At 36.7% G+C, this 14562-nt stretch overlaps 1 protein-coding gene across 1 annotated transcript in view; it reads left to right on the forward strand.

Annotated features, from left to right (window-relative positions):
• The first annotated feature begins 204 nt into the window (after positions 1–204).
• LOC137030117 (E3 ubiquitin-protein ligase RNF166) overlaps positions 205–14562 on the forward strand; it is a 28981-nt gene continuing 14623 nt past the window's right edge. Inside the window, exon 1 of the mRNA XM_067400241.1 lies at positions 205–603. Within this exon, the coding sequence (XP_067256342.1) occupies positions 434–603 (170 nt within the window). The 5' untranslated portion in view covers positions 205–433. The remainder of the gene's footprint in view (positions 604–14562) is intronic.

Below are 14562 nucleotides of genomic sequence, written 5' to 3' on the forward strand. Positions count from 1 at the left end.
CAATTTGTAAAATTATGTCTTAACGTTTACATTCGTATCTAAAAATATAATTTTATCTTATTGAACGACAACGTAGCTACATTCGCTACATTTACGTTGACGCCATCTATCTATGCTACATGGAATTGTTATGAACGCGATGTCTGGGAAATGTAGTTCTATTAAACCGCCGCTCTGCGAATGCAATCGCTGGAAAAACTACAACTCCCATTGTTTTGTCCTCCTAATCGGATCGAGACCGTTCCGTTAAAGCTACCATGTAATGTTTACTTCTTTGGAACAACGGCGTGTCCTCCTCGGCTAACAGTGTTGGAGATTGCAGATGCGGTATCTAATGTCGTGTAAACCACATTTTCCTTGCGATACATTCGTTAAAGACACGGAATCCTCTTCGCATCGGCAGTATTAGTGGTTGATCCTGCTGTCCGTGTTGATGATGGCGATGTTCCGCAGTTTTGTGTCGGCTGCTCAGCTCAGGCAGCATCAGCAGCAAAATGGAGCCGCAGCAGCCGCACCTGGGGAGAGCCTGGAGAGCCAGTTCTCCTGCCCCATCTGTCTGGAGGTCTACCACAAGCCTGTCAGCATCGCAAGCTGCGCCCATACGTGAGTTTAGTGGCCCTTTTAAAATGTCCATTCAGTGTTTCTGGTGATTTAGAGAGAAAAACATCAATTTTGGCATTTGCATTCATGCATATGTGTGTTTATTGCAAAAATATGCACCGCATGTTGAAAGAATGCACCTATCCACACACTTCCAGTAATCTTCTTGAAGAATAATTATGTAATGCCACTCTTTAAAGATGAAAAACTGCTCCCTTTGTGCTTTGTGCATGTTTCTTTGTCAGTCTTGGGTAATAAAAATGATGCGTGTTTTCATCTGTTTATGCATTACAATTTTCTAAACCAATTTTGAAGATGTATAAAAACGTCAGTTGAGGTTTTAGAGTTCCTCTTCCCATCTGTGGGAAAGAACAAAGCGAGCGATATTTCATAGCGATGTCTATTTCGGATCTTTTTAAAAGAATCATTCTAACCGATTCGCAAAAGAGACCGAATCTGTCTGGGAACCGAGTCGTCTGATCTTACCTTTTGATTGGGAAAACAGTTATTAAAATGCTCGTTCATATTCGGTTGTAAAATGAGTTTTCATCGTCATTTTAATAATGCAAAGCGTGCTATTGGTAGCATGTGTACTTCTGTTTTTAAGAACCAAAAATATAACCGCTACTAACCCCCAATTGATCACTGAATCGGTTCCTGAAATGAACGTTCAAAAGAACCGATTCGCTAAAAAGGGTCGGACTTCCTGACGTTACCTATAATATCCTAAACACTTTTGAACTGCAACGATTAAGTTTGTGTTTTTTTCTGGAGCAACATTAACACCAATGAAAAAGAGTATTTAAAAATCAGACAGTAATACAAAGGTACACGACTGTGAGGAACAGAACTGTCCCAGTCCCATGAAGCATTGCAAACAGCTGAATCGATGGATAAACTACTCATTAAAATAAATGATTATATCTAAAAACAATATATTTTAAATTTATTGCAAACTATGCTTATATATCAAAATATTTAAGTATTTTCTGAGTGACTCAATTGCAGTGTTTAATTGGAGTGGGCGGAGCTAAAGAGGCGTGCTTTGCTTGTTTTGACTCTAATTGGTGAAATTTTGTACAGCATTATGGGTAATGTAGTTTTTCTTCTTTTAGAAGAAACAAACGCACTGCCATCTGAGGTGCCAGTCAGGAGGGATAGGTCCAAATGTATATGAAAAAATATGACTGCACACTCAACTTGCAAGTAGTTTATTCACCAACGTTTCAGCAAAAAGTCTTTGTCAAGGTGTAATGTAGTTTTTCACTTCACATTCTACTGTTAAACGTGATTATTTTAATAAGTTGAAATAATGTGGGCTGACAGAATTGTGAAGAAAAATAAAACTACTCATTTTAAAAATGTTTATTTTTAAGTTTATTGCAAAATATGCGTATACCAATATTTACTGTAAGTATTTTCAGAGCGATTTGATTATGTCATTTGCAGTGCTTCATGGAAGTGGGCGGAGCTAAAGAGGCATGGTTTGCTTGTTTCGACTCTGATTGGTGAAATTTTTGTAGAGCATCATGGGTAAAGTAGTTTTTCACCATGATTTCTGCTGTTAAACACGATTATTTTAAAACTAAGTTTAAATAATGTGGGCAGACAGAATTGCGTAGGAGAAATATAAAACTACTCATTTTAAAAATGTTGATTATATAAAAACAATACATTTTTATTCAAATACATAAATATTTCGAGAGTGACTCGATTACGTCATTTGTGGAGCTTCATTGGAGTGGGCAGAGCTAAAGTGGCATGGTCTGATTGTTTCGGCTGTCTGATTGGTGGAATTTAATGTACAGCATTATGGGTAATGTAGTTTTTCACCACAGATTCTACTGTTAAACAATTATTTTAAAACTAAGTTTAAATAATGTGGGCTGACAGAATTGCAATGGAGAAATATAAAACTACTCATTTTAAAAATGTTGATTTTTATATATATATATTTTTCATGGGAGCAGGCGGAGCTAAAGAGGCACGGTTTGCTAAACACGATTATTTTAAAACTAAGTTGAAATAATGTGGGCTGACAGAATTGCGATGGAGAAATATAAAAGTACTATTTTAAAAATGTTGAATTTTTATTAGGGCTGTCAAACGATTAAAAAATGTAATCTAAGTAATTACATACTCTGTGATTTAATTAATCTAAATTAATTGCATACATAATTTTTGCTGTGAAAGTATTAAATATTTCAATTCAAATGAATTTTTGACCCAGGGTTTCTCCTGGGTCAAAACCCACCCAATGCCCTACCCACGTGATCTGCGAGTCCGATACTGACAATAAAGTACCCGTCACTCTCACTGTAATTCTTTCTTGCCCTCTTTGCAAAAAAAAAAAAAAAGTGATTTTATAGCTTTGTAAGAGAAGATTCTTTTTTTTGCTAAACCTGAAAAGTATTAAAAAGTAGCATTTAGAAGTTATATTAACTAATAATATAATTTTCTACCATATACAATTCAATGCACCTAGCTAAAAACAACTTGCTTTGTTCTGGTTTCACCTCACTCCAGTCTAAATTAACTGATTTTATAGGTAGGCCTAATTTACTACACATTGTCATTTAAATAACCTGAAAATACTGTGGATTATTAAGGCTAATTTTACTAACCACTCTTGCTAAATTTCAGAGTTGTTCGAGTAAATGATTCATTATAGACTGTGTGGACAGATCAGTTGTTGTCATGATTCATTCAAATGAGTCATTAGGTCGCGAATTGGACATTAGCGGATGTTGACGCGTTGCGTGCGAATCACGACTGTTATTAGGACATCGCAAAAGATTTGTCAACACAGAAAACAATTCACCACTGGACAGGATTTTCTTTTTGTTTACTGAAAGTGTGGTTTATGTCAGCTGCACGTGTAGGGCGCCTGTCAGAGAAGATGAGGTGAGGTTCTTTTGAGCACAATTCACACCCAGCGGTTATTCAGGAAAAACATTCTCCGAATGCGCCTCGTGAAACGTGGATTCGGTCTTACGAACTTTTAGCATTGTGTCAGTTGATTTAGATTACTATGTGTGAGGTAGAGAGAGTGCAAAGACGGTGTTTACTTTGAAAGAGCTCGCGCGCACGAGAACGACTCCAGGTTCAAAGGTCAATACGGAATGGATTAATTTATTTTTTTTAACGCGTTATTTTTTTCTCAGATTAATTAATCGAAATTAACGCGTTATTTTGACAGCCCTAATTTTTTTTTATATATATATATATATATATATATATATATATATGTATGTATACTGTACTATACAAATATTTAAGTATTTTCAGAGCGACTCGATTATGTCATTTGCGGAGCTTCGTGGGAGTGGGCGGGGCTAAAGAAGCGTGGTTTGCTTGTTTTTACTTTGATTGGTGGTATTTTTGTAGAGCATCATTGGTAATTTTTCATCACAAATTCTGCTATTAAACATGATTATTTTAAAACCAAGTGGAAATAATGTGAGCTGACAGAATATACATAATATAAAATGTAGGCTGACGGCTTCAACAGAAGCAGATTCCATCGATTAACAACCTCGTAACTCACAGTAGGGCTGTTTTTAAAGGTTTAAAAATTAATTTCCCTATCAAGAAAATAAATGGAGTTTTTACTTCCCGACTGTTCCGCTCTATTGGGTTGAAGAATTGAAGACATTTTCATAGAGGAAAACAAAAATCCAGACATAAGGCGTCTGAACTGATGTAGCAGCATCAGAAAATCCCTCAGTCGCTGTGGATGGCTGAATTGGTCGCTCTTTGATCCATGGAGAATATTGAGCTCCATAACAATAGATGCATTTAGAGACACATCTGAACTGGCAGCATCTCAGATACTTGTCAAGTCTTCACTTCAGTTAATCGGATAAAGGCAGCTCATAGTTTTGATTTAACAGGTTGATTACAGTAATTTGTGCCTTGATGCACTGTATTTTGTGGAGAGTGAAGCTTAGATTGCTGTTCACCTGGAGGTCCGTGCGGAGCAATACTGGGAGGAGATGCTGATCGCTGAAACACCCAGGGACTGGCCTTGCCCTTTTACTGCCCTTTCAGAAAAAAATGAATTTTTGATGAGTGAAACACTGTAACCTTCACACAGCTGCTGTAAACCTGAGGGATCCTTTTTTTCCCTTGATAACCGATGCTTAAACCTGTAAAGCCTGATGTGTGTTTTTGCTGAGTATCACATTTGATACATCAGGCTTTCAATATAGTGAGAATATAGAGGAAATGGCAAATCAAGGTATACCAAACCAAAAAATGAGACCTGTTGCATGGAGCCGTTTTCAGTTTGAGTTTGAGATTAGTTTGAGCAAACTGTTTTTTTGGCCTCAGGAAGGTGGATTGTTTTTGGTAACTTGCGCTACATGGCTGACCTTCTCCAGAGCAGCTTTTATTCTGGGTTCGAGATTGGTCCAGTTTGGGTTTGCAATCAGCTGTGAGCAAAGTGACATACATGTATTGCAATCAAGCCACTTACATGCCCTTCTCAAACTCTCGCTGCAGCAGCAGTGTTTATTCCTGCCTTGTAAATGCATTATATTTTTCATAACAATCTCTTAATCTTCAGCAGAGAAGTGAATCAAACTGATGTTCTCCATGTTCCATGTGATTGGCTGTTCATTGCTGATGTCACACTTTCAGTTGCACACAGAGTTAATCGCTAGTGGTCGACCGATATTGTTTTTTTTGATGGCCGATGTCTTTGAGAGCAGGGGGGGTGATATAAAGCTGATATATATTTGAATTAATATTTAATAAATTATTAAAGGTGCCCTAGAATCAAAAATTGAATTTATCTTGGCATAGTTAAATAACAAGAGTTCAGTACATGGAAATGACATACAGTGAGTCTCAAACTCCATTGTTTCCCCCTTCTTGTGTAAATCTCATTTGTTTAAAAGACCTCCGAAGAACAGGCGAATCTCAACATAACACCAACTGTTACGTAACAGTTGGGATCATTAATATGAATGACCCCAATATTTGCATATGCCAGCTCATGTTCAAGGCATTAGACAAGGAAAGGCAGTATTAATGTCTGGATCTGTGCACAGCTGAATCATCAGACTAGGTAAACAAGCAAGAACAATAGTGAAAAATGGCAGATGGAGCAATAATAACTGACATGATCCATGATATCATGATATTTTTAGTGTTATTTGTAAATTGTCTTTCTAAATGTTTCGTTAGCATGTTGCTAATGTACTGTTAAATGTGGTTAAAGTTACCATAGTTTATTACTGTATTCATGGAGACAAGAGCCGTCGCTATTTTCATTGTTAAACACTTGCAGTCTGTATAATTCATAAACACAACTTCATTCTTTATAAATCTCTCCAACAGTGTGTAATGTTAGCTTTAGCCACGGATCATAGCCTCAAACTCATTCAGAATCAAACGTAAACATCAAAATAAATACTTTACTCACATCATTCGAAGCATGCATACAGTATGCATGACAAACATCTTGTAAAGATCCATTATAAGGTTATATTAGCTGTGTGAACTTGGTAAATGCAATGTATTATAGTCGAGAGCTCATGTGGCAGGGAGCAGGCGAATTAAAAGGGGCGGCGCGCTGCCAAAATCAGTGTATATTTAATGATGCCCCAAAATAGGCAGTTAAAAAAATTAATAAAAAAATATCTGTGGGGTATTTTGAGCTGAAACTTCACAGACACATTCAGGAGACACCTTAGACTTATATTACATCTTGTGAAAAAGCATTCTTGGGCACCTTTAAATATGGAAACTTCTTTATTCTGTAATTGTATTACATTATTTTTCACAAATAAAGAAATTGTACAGTTGAAATTGTACAATTTCCTTTCTTTGTTTAATAGTTCTATCTAGTAACGTATTTGACAAAACTGTTAAACGGAGACCATAAGCGCTGGTGCCATCAAAAGTAAAAGTCCCGAATCCAACACATCAGCCAAACAGAAAAACTTATTGGCCAATGCCAGTATTAAAAATAAAATGCCAAATATCGGCAGATACATCGCCAAGACTGATATATATCAGCCAACTACTGTTAATCACAAACTCTGAATCAAATCCTGAGAGTTTGTTCAACTAGCTTTTTGCAACAGGCCTCTGGAGAGAGATAAAAAATGGCCCTTCAAAGACCAGAACCAAGTCAAAATGTGCTAAAGTTTAAAGGGGACCTATAATGCCCCTTTTACAAGATGTAATATAAGTCTCTGGTGTTCAGAATGTGTGTGTGAAGTTTCAGCTCAAAATCCCCCACAGATCATTTATTATAGCTTGTCAAATTTGCCTCTATTTGGGTGTGAGCAAAAACACGCTGTTTTTGTGTGTGTCCCTTTAAATGCAAATGAGCTCTGCTTTCTAGAAGAGGGCGGAGCTTTAACAGCTCAACAACAACAAAGCTGGAGAATCTCACGCAGCCAAAATGAGGATTGTCAGTAACGGTGTTCAGCCTTACATTGTTCAAACCGGAGTCGACACTGATGGAGAGACTCAGGAAGAAGTTACAACTTTTAGACGTTTCTGAATGGTTAGTGGATAAATTGATGTAGTTGCTGTGGAGTTGATTCAACTCATCCACTAGCATGTGCCGTCATGTTCATCTTTTGTGTTGAATTGACCCTCGTTTGTGAAGCAGTCCGGCGTAAAATGACGGCATGTCAACAACACTCGACTACAACAACTCTTCCTCTTCTCTAAAGCAGCCCAACATGGCCCCGCCCCCTTTGTTTAGTGTTCTCGGGGGTGGGGTTTATGTAAATTTTAGGGTTTGTGATGTCACCAACCCAGGAAGAAGCTCGTTGTAGTCCCTACCAGCCGTTTGTTGTAGTTCTTAAAGAGCGATTTCTGTAAAAGTAAATCTCCCTTTGCATTGAACTTTGAGCGTAGTAACTTTGCAGATGTTGTTTATGATCAAACAGCAACATTACACACTAACTGAAGTTAAAAAAGTCAAATCTTAATACAGGGTTAGAGATTTGAACAACTCCTAACTATAAGAATACAGTGATGATCAACTAACTCAAACAATACTTACTAGTTTTAGTATTAGCATATCTGGTTCTAGTGAGTTTTATGCAGCTAAATAGGGGAGTTGAAGCAGCTGTTTTAGCCTGATGGCAAAAAGAGCCACGCTTGTCTACATACTCATTTTCTAATGCATCTACCTGCCGAATACAGATTAGATGGTTTTATAAGTAGACTAAAATAACTGTCCTAATCCTTATCTTGCTATGCCAACACCACCATATGTTCCTGCCAGAGATGCAGGTGAGATTGTAGCACATTGATTAAACTGTGGTTGACCGCCTTCATAAATAATGTGGGCTGGCGTTTCTGATGCTGTCTTTGGTTTTGCACAGAACTGCCCACACTCATATATCACATTCATATAACACATTCATGGACTGTGCAATGCTGTGGCTCATCTCAAGAGTAGGAGGCATATGCCTAAAGATTTATCCGTTTTTAAGCCTTTCTTGTTTCCCCTTTCATGTTGCTTTATTTTATTTAATTCAGAAATTATTTGGTAGTTTATCTGTGATCTTTGAGATCAGATCGACTGTTTTAGTTCCTGCGGATGACTCGTTTTTTTGAGTGAACTAAAATTTCCTGATAACTTACTCACCCCATGTCTTTCTTTCTTCAGTCAAAAATAAATTAAGGTTTTTGATGAAAACATTCCAGGATTTTTCTCCATATAGTGGACCTCAGAAACCTTCATTTCTTTTGTACTGAAGAAAGAAAGACATGGGGGTGAGTAAATTACTAGAAAATTTTAATTATGAAGTGAACTAATCCTTAAGTTAATAATGAATTTTACTTTAAGAGCAGTGTTTTAGATTCTATCACAGTTATTATGCAGAGACACCAAAGTAAATCATTCATATGTTGATTTCCCTGAGGAGTGTAAACACTGTGGCTCTTTGGCACTATCACAACATCGCTCTGATTGTTTGAACATCCTGACTAGTCTGAGACAACAACGTATAGCCTCAACCACTGAGGTCTGTTTGTTCTACTAATGGCAGATGAGCGAGTGTTGGGAAAACCTGTGTGGATCCTATGAATCCTACGTTGGTTGTATTCTCTTAGGTCCTCAGAAAACTATGTTTAAATTAGGGCTGTCGATTTAACACATTAATCTAATTAATTAGTTATGGAAAAATAACACGTTAAAATTATTTAACGCACCCGCCCCGCTCCAGACCTACGTAGTTCATCTTACGTTTCATACAGTTGATTGGTGAAGAACATGAAGCAGGGCAACAACTCACTGTGTGATGCAGTTCGAATGACCCTAAAATTAAAGATATCAGGGCAAAAATGCTCCTGTATGACTTTTTGTCTCATATTTATATCATATGATATAATTAAGCAATATTACATGAGTAATCAATCGGGTAAACCAATGATTCAGTGGCTCATTCATAAAGAAAGCCATTTCCTTAGGGGCTGTTTACACAGAACCATTTTCAACTAAAAACGAAAAACTATGCATTTTGCTGTTCATTTACACAACAATGGCGTTTTGGTGGCCTGAAAATGCAAACTTTTGTAAACGGGTTTGAAAACATGTCTCTATGTAAACAACAAAAACACTAATCTGTGAAAAGATGGCGTCATGCACATGCGCATTACATGTTCAGTATAGTGTTTCATCGCCATCTAATGGCCTGCCAGCAGAATACAGTGTTTTTATTCATTTTCACGGATTCATATGAATGGGGATCGTTTTGTCTGTACGCGGAAAACTCAAAGGAAAAACTTCTCAGTTTTAAGCATATCGTTGTCGTGTAAATGTACACTTAATTTCGTACACGCGTAATAACTTACTCATTTAGACATTTACTGCCACCTACTGGCAGTTTTTGTTTCTTATTTAGCATATCATTTCATTAAAATTAAAATTTCATATTCTGGGGATAGTTTGCCCAAAAATGAAAATTCTGTTTATTTACATACCCTTGTGTCGTTTCAAACATGTTTGACTTTTGCGGAACATAAAAGAAGATATTTTGATGAATGTTGGTAACCAAACTGTTTTGGTTTGTAAATATATCGAAATACCACTTCAGATGCAGCTTCTGAAAAAAACAAAATGGCTGTTGTAGCTAGTGTTGTCAAAAGTACCGACTTCGGTACCTATCGGTACTGAAATTTTAAAAACGTGACGCTTTGAGCGCTGTTGAGCGGATTCATAAACATCTCTGATTGGCCATTGTCACGTTTTTAAAATTTCAGTACCGACTAGGTACCGAAGTCGGTAATTTTGACAACACTAATTGTAGCCTAAAAGTTTAAAATTCTATGTTGAATCAAATAAAATATTTCTTTCTGAAGCTTCTATTTGATGCTTAACACAATGATCTTTTGGGGGTACTTTCTCAGCCAAATTTGATGTGCGATTAATCAGCACATCATGTAATTAATTAGATTAAACATTTGAATGGCTTGACAGCCCTAGTTGAAATGTTAAAGCTGATCTTGACTTCATTAGATGGCTGGTAGAGTTTGGATCTTAATGTTCCTGGTTCAGTGATGCATTCAAGCACAACTGCTTTTTCTGGAGCTGTTGAATTATTCACCACGGTTAAATGAGATGAATGGGGTGGGAACTTAAGGAGATAAAAGTGAGAGGATGAGAGGAACCAGCAGCTGATAAATGAGAAAATACAACGAATGGAAGTATAGACTTTATAAAATCTTAGCTAAAGAGGAGCAATTAAAAACAGACTGCAGAAAATCTGAAGAATGTATGTTTTTTTTTTTTGTTTTTTTTTAAGAGAGAACAGTGGACCACAGTAGCTTTCATGGGCCACAACAGCAGGAGGTAGACTAGCATAGCTCATTCCAGAACAAATACCACTCCACATATTGTCTACTGTAGTTTTACCTGAGGTGAACCATGTTCCTATTTTAGAGAAACAACCATATTCTTCTGTTTCTGTTCTCTATTCTGTTCGACTGCTGTATGACATGAGCCATGGCTCATCTGACCCACCAAAATGATCATCCACTTGAAAGCATAGACTTCGTTATGCACATAATGCAATTATAATGAGATTTAGGCAATATTGCAGTTTAACTGTACCTCGTGTAAAAACAATACCTCGATCAAATTGATGCAATTAAGCTCAAAATCATAGCAACCATAATCATAGTAAAATATGTGGTGTATGGCGATTTTAATAGCAATAAACAGGCATATGAAAACTAGAATCCCATCTAATCCACACTAAACACTAAAAATGCGCATGTGATGTACGCATGACATGTCATGCTCCTGCAGTGATGTGCAGATTTGTAAAGAAGGCATTAGTGGTGGGCGATATACCAGTAGATTACCCGATTAACCGGTAGAAATTTGTCAGCCGGTATAGATTTTGGACTATATTCTCTATCGCGGTTACGCTTGTGTGACGTTGCTGTGCTGCACCATCACAAAAGGGAATCATTTGAATGCATTTCGAGCCTTGCGGTTTAAAAACATGGTTTTAAACCATTCAAGCGCAATAAGCATCAGGAGAGGGCTCATTTCGGCATATGCGTACACTGTCTGAGCGCACACACCTGAAACGTGCACACATGCAGTCATACAGCGTGTAAGTACTGAAATAAGTTCACTTTTTTTAGCACCTTATTGGGCTTGAACAGTCAAATACACACATTTAATGTGTCAAAATGAAAGAAAGCACACGTGTAACAGTATATTAGATCAGTGCGTTCAGTCTTAAAGTGACAGCAGCCTAATAAACCTGCTGCCGTCTGTGTCATTAATGTTAATCAAACAATCTCATTGCTCTTGACTGAATTGAAAACTATAAATTCTGTCATTAATTGCCCTCATGTCATTCCAAACCTGTAATGATAAAATCACTGACCTCTGTGTGAAGTCTCTTTTACTTCCTGCTATGTGTGAAAGCTATTATTTCAGACCATCAAATGTCTGGAACATTGTGTCTGTTTAGGAGTCATTCTCTTTTCCCCTGATGTTTACAAAGCTATGGAAATAGCTTCATTCTCCTAAGGGAGGAAGGGCAGCCGTCGTGCTCGGGTTTAAGCAGTGAAATACAGGGATTGTAGAGGAAGAGGCCTAAGCAGCCTCAAGCCCAACTCACCACCAGCACCTGCTTTCATTTGCTCTCATTATGTCTGCAATACTCAACAGCAGCACAATGAAGCAGGAGAGAGTCCGCAGCACTCACACTAGAAACAAGGTCAACTCTATCTATCTCACTCAGTGAAGTATTCTTCTGTAAAAAATTTGATGGAATTATTTTTTTTCCACCAAAAATCATAAATTCTGGTCAGCCAATATGGATTTTTCAGTGGCCTATGATAGAGCCGAGTTGCCATTGGCCAGTTATTGTGATATTGGCCAGGAGTTTTTTAAACTGGATTGAAAATTAAAAAAAGAAAAAAAAAATTTTTTTTTTTTTTGAAGATATTCATTAAATGTATGTAACAGAATCATTTTTGTGTTGTTAAAAGTACCGACCGCGATACGAAGTCGGTACTGAAATTTTAAAAATGTGATGCTTTGAGTTCTGTTGAGGGGATTCGTAAACACCTCTGATTGGCCTTTGTGTTCACGCGCTCAACAGATATGTCTGTGATTGGCTACAATGATCAACGCTTCAAAAACATAAATAAACATCAATGTCGCTCTTCACCGAGTGCTCACAGATACACACAGGGGCATTTGAATTGATCGTTGATCATTGTAGCCAATCACAGACATATCTGTTGAGCGCGTGAACACAAAGGCCAACCAGTGGTGTTTACGAATCCACTCAACAGCGCTCAAAGCGCCATATTTAAAAAATTTCAGTACTGCCTTGGTATTGCGGTCGGTACTTTTGACAACACTAGAATCTTTTTTTTTTTTTAAATTACCAAATTTCATATTATCATTTCAATTATCTTTATAAAAAAAACAACTCTTCAAGTGCCAATATTCAGTAATGCGATAATGAATGCACAATATTGTAATCGTCGGCACTTCAGAATACCGTAAATAATCATTTATTACCAATTATTAATTTTTTATAAGGCAATTAAGAATACTTTACCCATCAATCGTATAAAATGCACAACACCGCTGTATTCCGCGCTCAGATGTAAACAATCCCAACATGCACGAGAAGCACATGGTGGAACCAGTGAAGGAGACGAGCTGAATGAAAGTGCGCGTTCACTCTCTGACAGCAGAGGGCGCTGATGGAACAGCAGCGTGCAGCGGTTACCACGGAAACCGTGCAAGCAAAGTAACTGCGCTAGTGAAGTTTTTAAAATGCTTCAAACAGCCATTCATTTTTTTGTAATCTCAGTGTTGTTCATCACAGCACCAAATACTTAATACTTAAAAAAGACTTAAAATGATATTTATTTTCAAACCTAAACATTTTTATATTTTAATCTGGAATACAACATGCCCTAATGATTAGAAATGTTCTGATTATTTGTTATTGTTCAGTAAAACTTTGAAAACATACAGCTTCATTAGTTGACATGTTAATTCATTATCACTAAACTGACAATAAAAATACTTATAAAGTATTAATTATTATTAATTAATGTTGATTTCTTAGTTACTGTTTAATAACATTACTAAAATCAAAATAACTTATTTAATGGACCTGAGATAAAACTAACAGTTGTGTTTCTAAACTAACATTAACAAAAAATAACACTTTCTGTATCAAATGTAGCGATTGCTCAATCTTAGTTAATGCATTAGAGTAAAGTGTTATCTGTTGTTCTTTATAGCCTAATTCTTTTGCATTTTAATCTGTTTGAAAATTTCAGTCAGAGCTGTTTTTGTTTTATTACAAAAAGAGTTCTTAAACCTGTTAAACTATGACAAAAATGGTTTTGCAACTTATTTCAATATCGTGATAAAAGCTTCATCAATTAATCGCAACATGAAAGTTTGATACCGTCACATTCCTACTCTTCATAAATGCTGTATTACTAAATATATCTTTTCAGGTTATTTCATCCTACAGTTAATATAAAGGTAATATTTTCCATAAAATAATTTGAAAATATGACATTAGTACAAAGCATTATATAAAAGACAATTATTTGATTTTTGGAATTTTCTTAAAATATTATTAGACCCATTTATACTCAGTAACATCCTGTGGACACTAAATGACTTGCCTGAGGTAAATGTAATGCTACGTGAGATATTGTTCTCAAGCTGTTTTATTGATGTCTTTTTGCGGTTAAAAAACACTGCTTGAGAGATTACACGCATATCTGATCACCTGTTCTTCTTCTTATGTGTGTTTTTCCTGTTGAAGCGGTTAGCAAACAATGTTGCATTATCGTCCGCCCCCTTCTGGATTGGAGTGTGAATTGCTTGTGACTGACTGTATTCATTGTCTGCCTGCATGAACCAAACCGTGACGTCCATGCCGTATGGTTCAGGACGAATACATGCCGTTACACCCCTATTATCCACACTACATGACTACGTGCACAAATGTGTCTGACTCATGATCTGATCTGCTCATGGTGATTGCATGTTAATGCAAAGGGTAAACGTAGCCTAAAATAGACTAGGTGCTTAAACTACAGGATCATGCTCATCCCTGATTGTTACAGTCTCACAATTTACTTCATTTAAGTCAGTGGATCACTGTGGGATACAGACTGTTAATTGCTGTACTCGTCTGACACAATAATGTAATTCCTTTACTGCATACTGAAATGTTTTTAGTAGTTTGACAGCCCTAGTTTTAAAAAATGATCAATACTTATTTGACCAAAAGGGCAAAATGCAGTTAATTACAGCATGACACAACTCTTTTTTTTTATGAATCTTTCAAACACAACGCTACGCTTAGCGACTGACCTTCACTTCCTGTTCCCCTGTGAGTCAGTCAGTGCCGCATTTAAGTGTAGACAATGATGGAGTGGCTCTTGATTGGCCCCGGCCCTGGATTCAACAGTGCCACAAAA

The sequence above is a fragment of the Chanodichthys erythropterus genome, chromosome 11 (genome assembly GCF_024489055.1).
Source record: "Chanodichthys erythropterus isolate Z2021 chromosome 11, ASM2448905v1, whole genome shotgun sequence".
Classification (NCBI taxonomy): Eukaryota; Metazoa; Chordata; class Actinopteri; order Cypriniformes; family Xenocyprididae; genus Chanodichthys; species Chanodichthys erythropterus.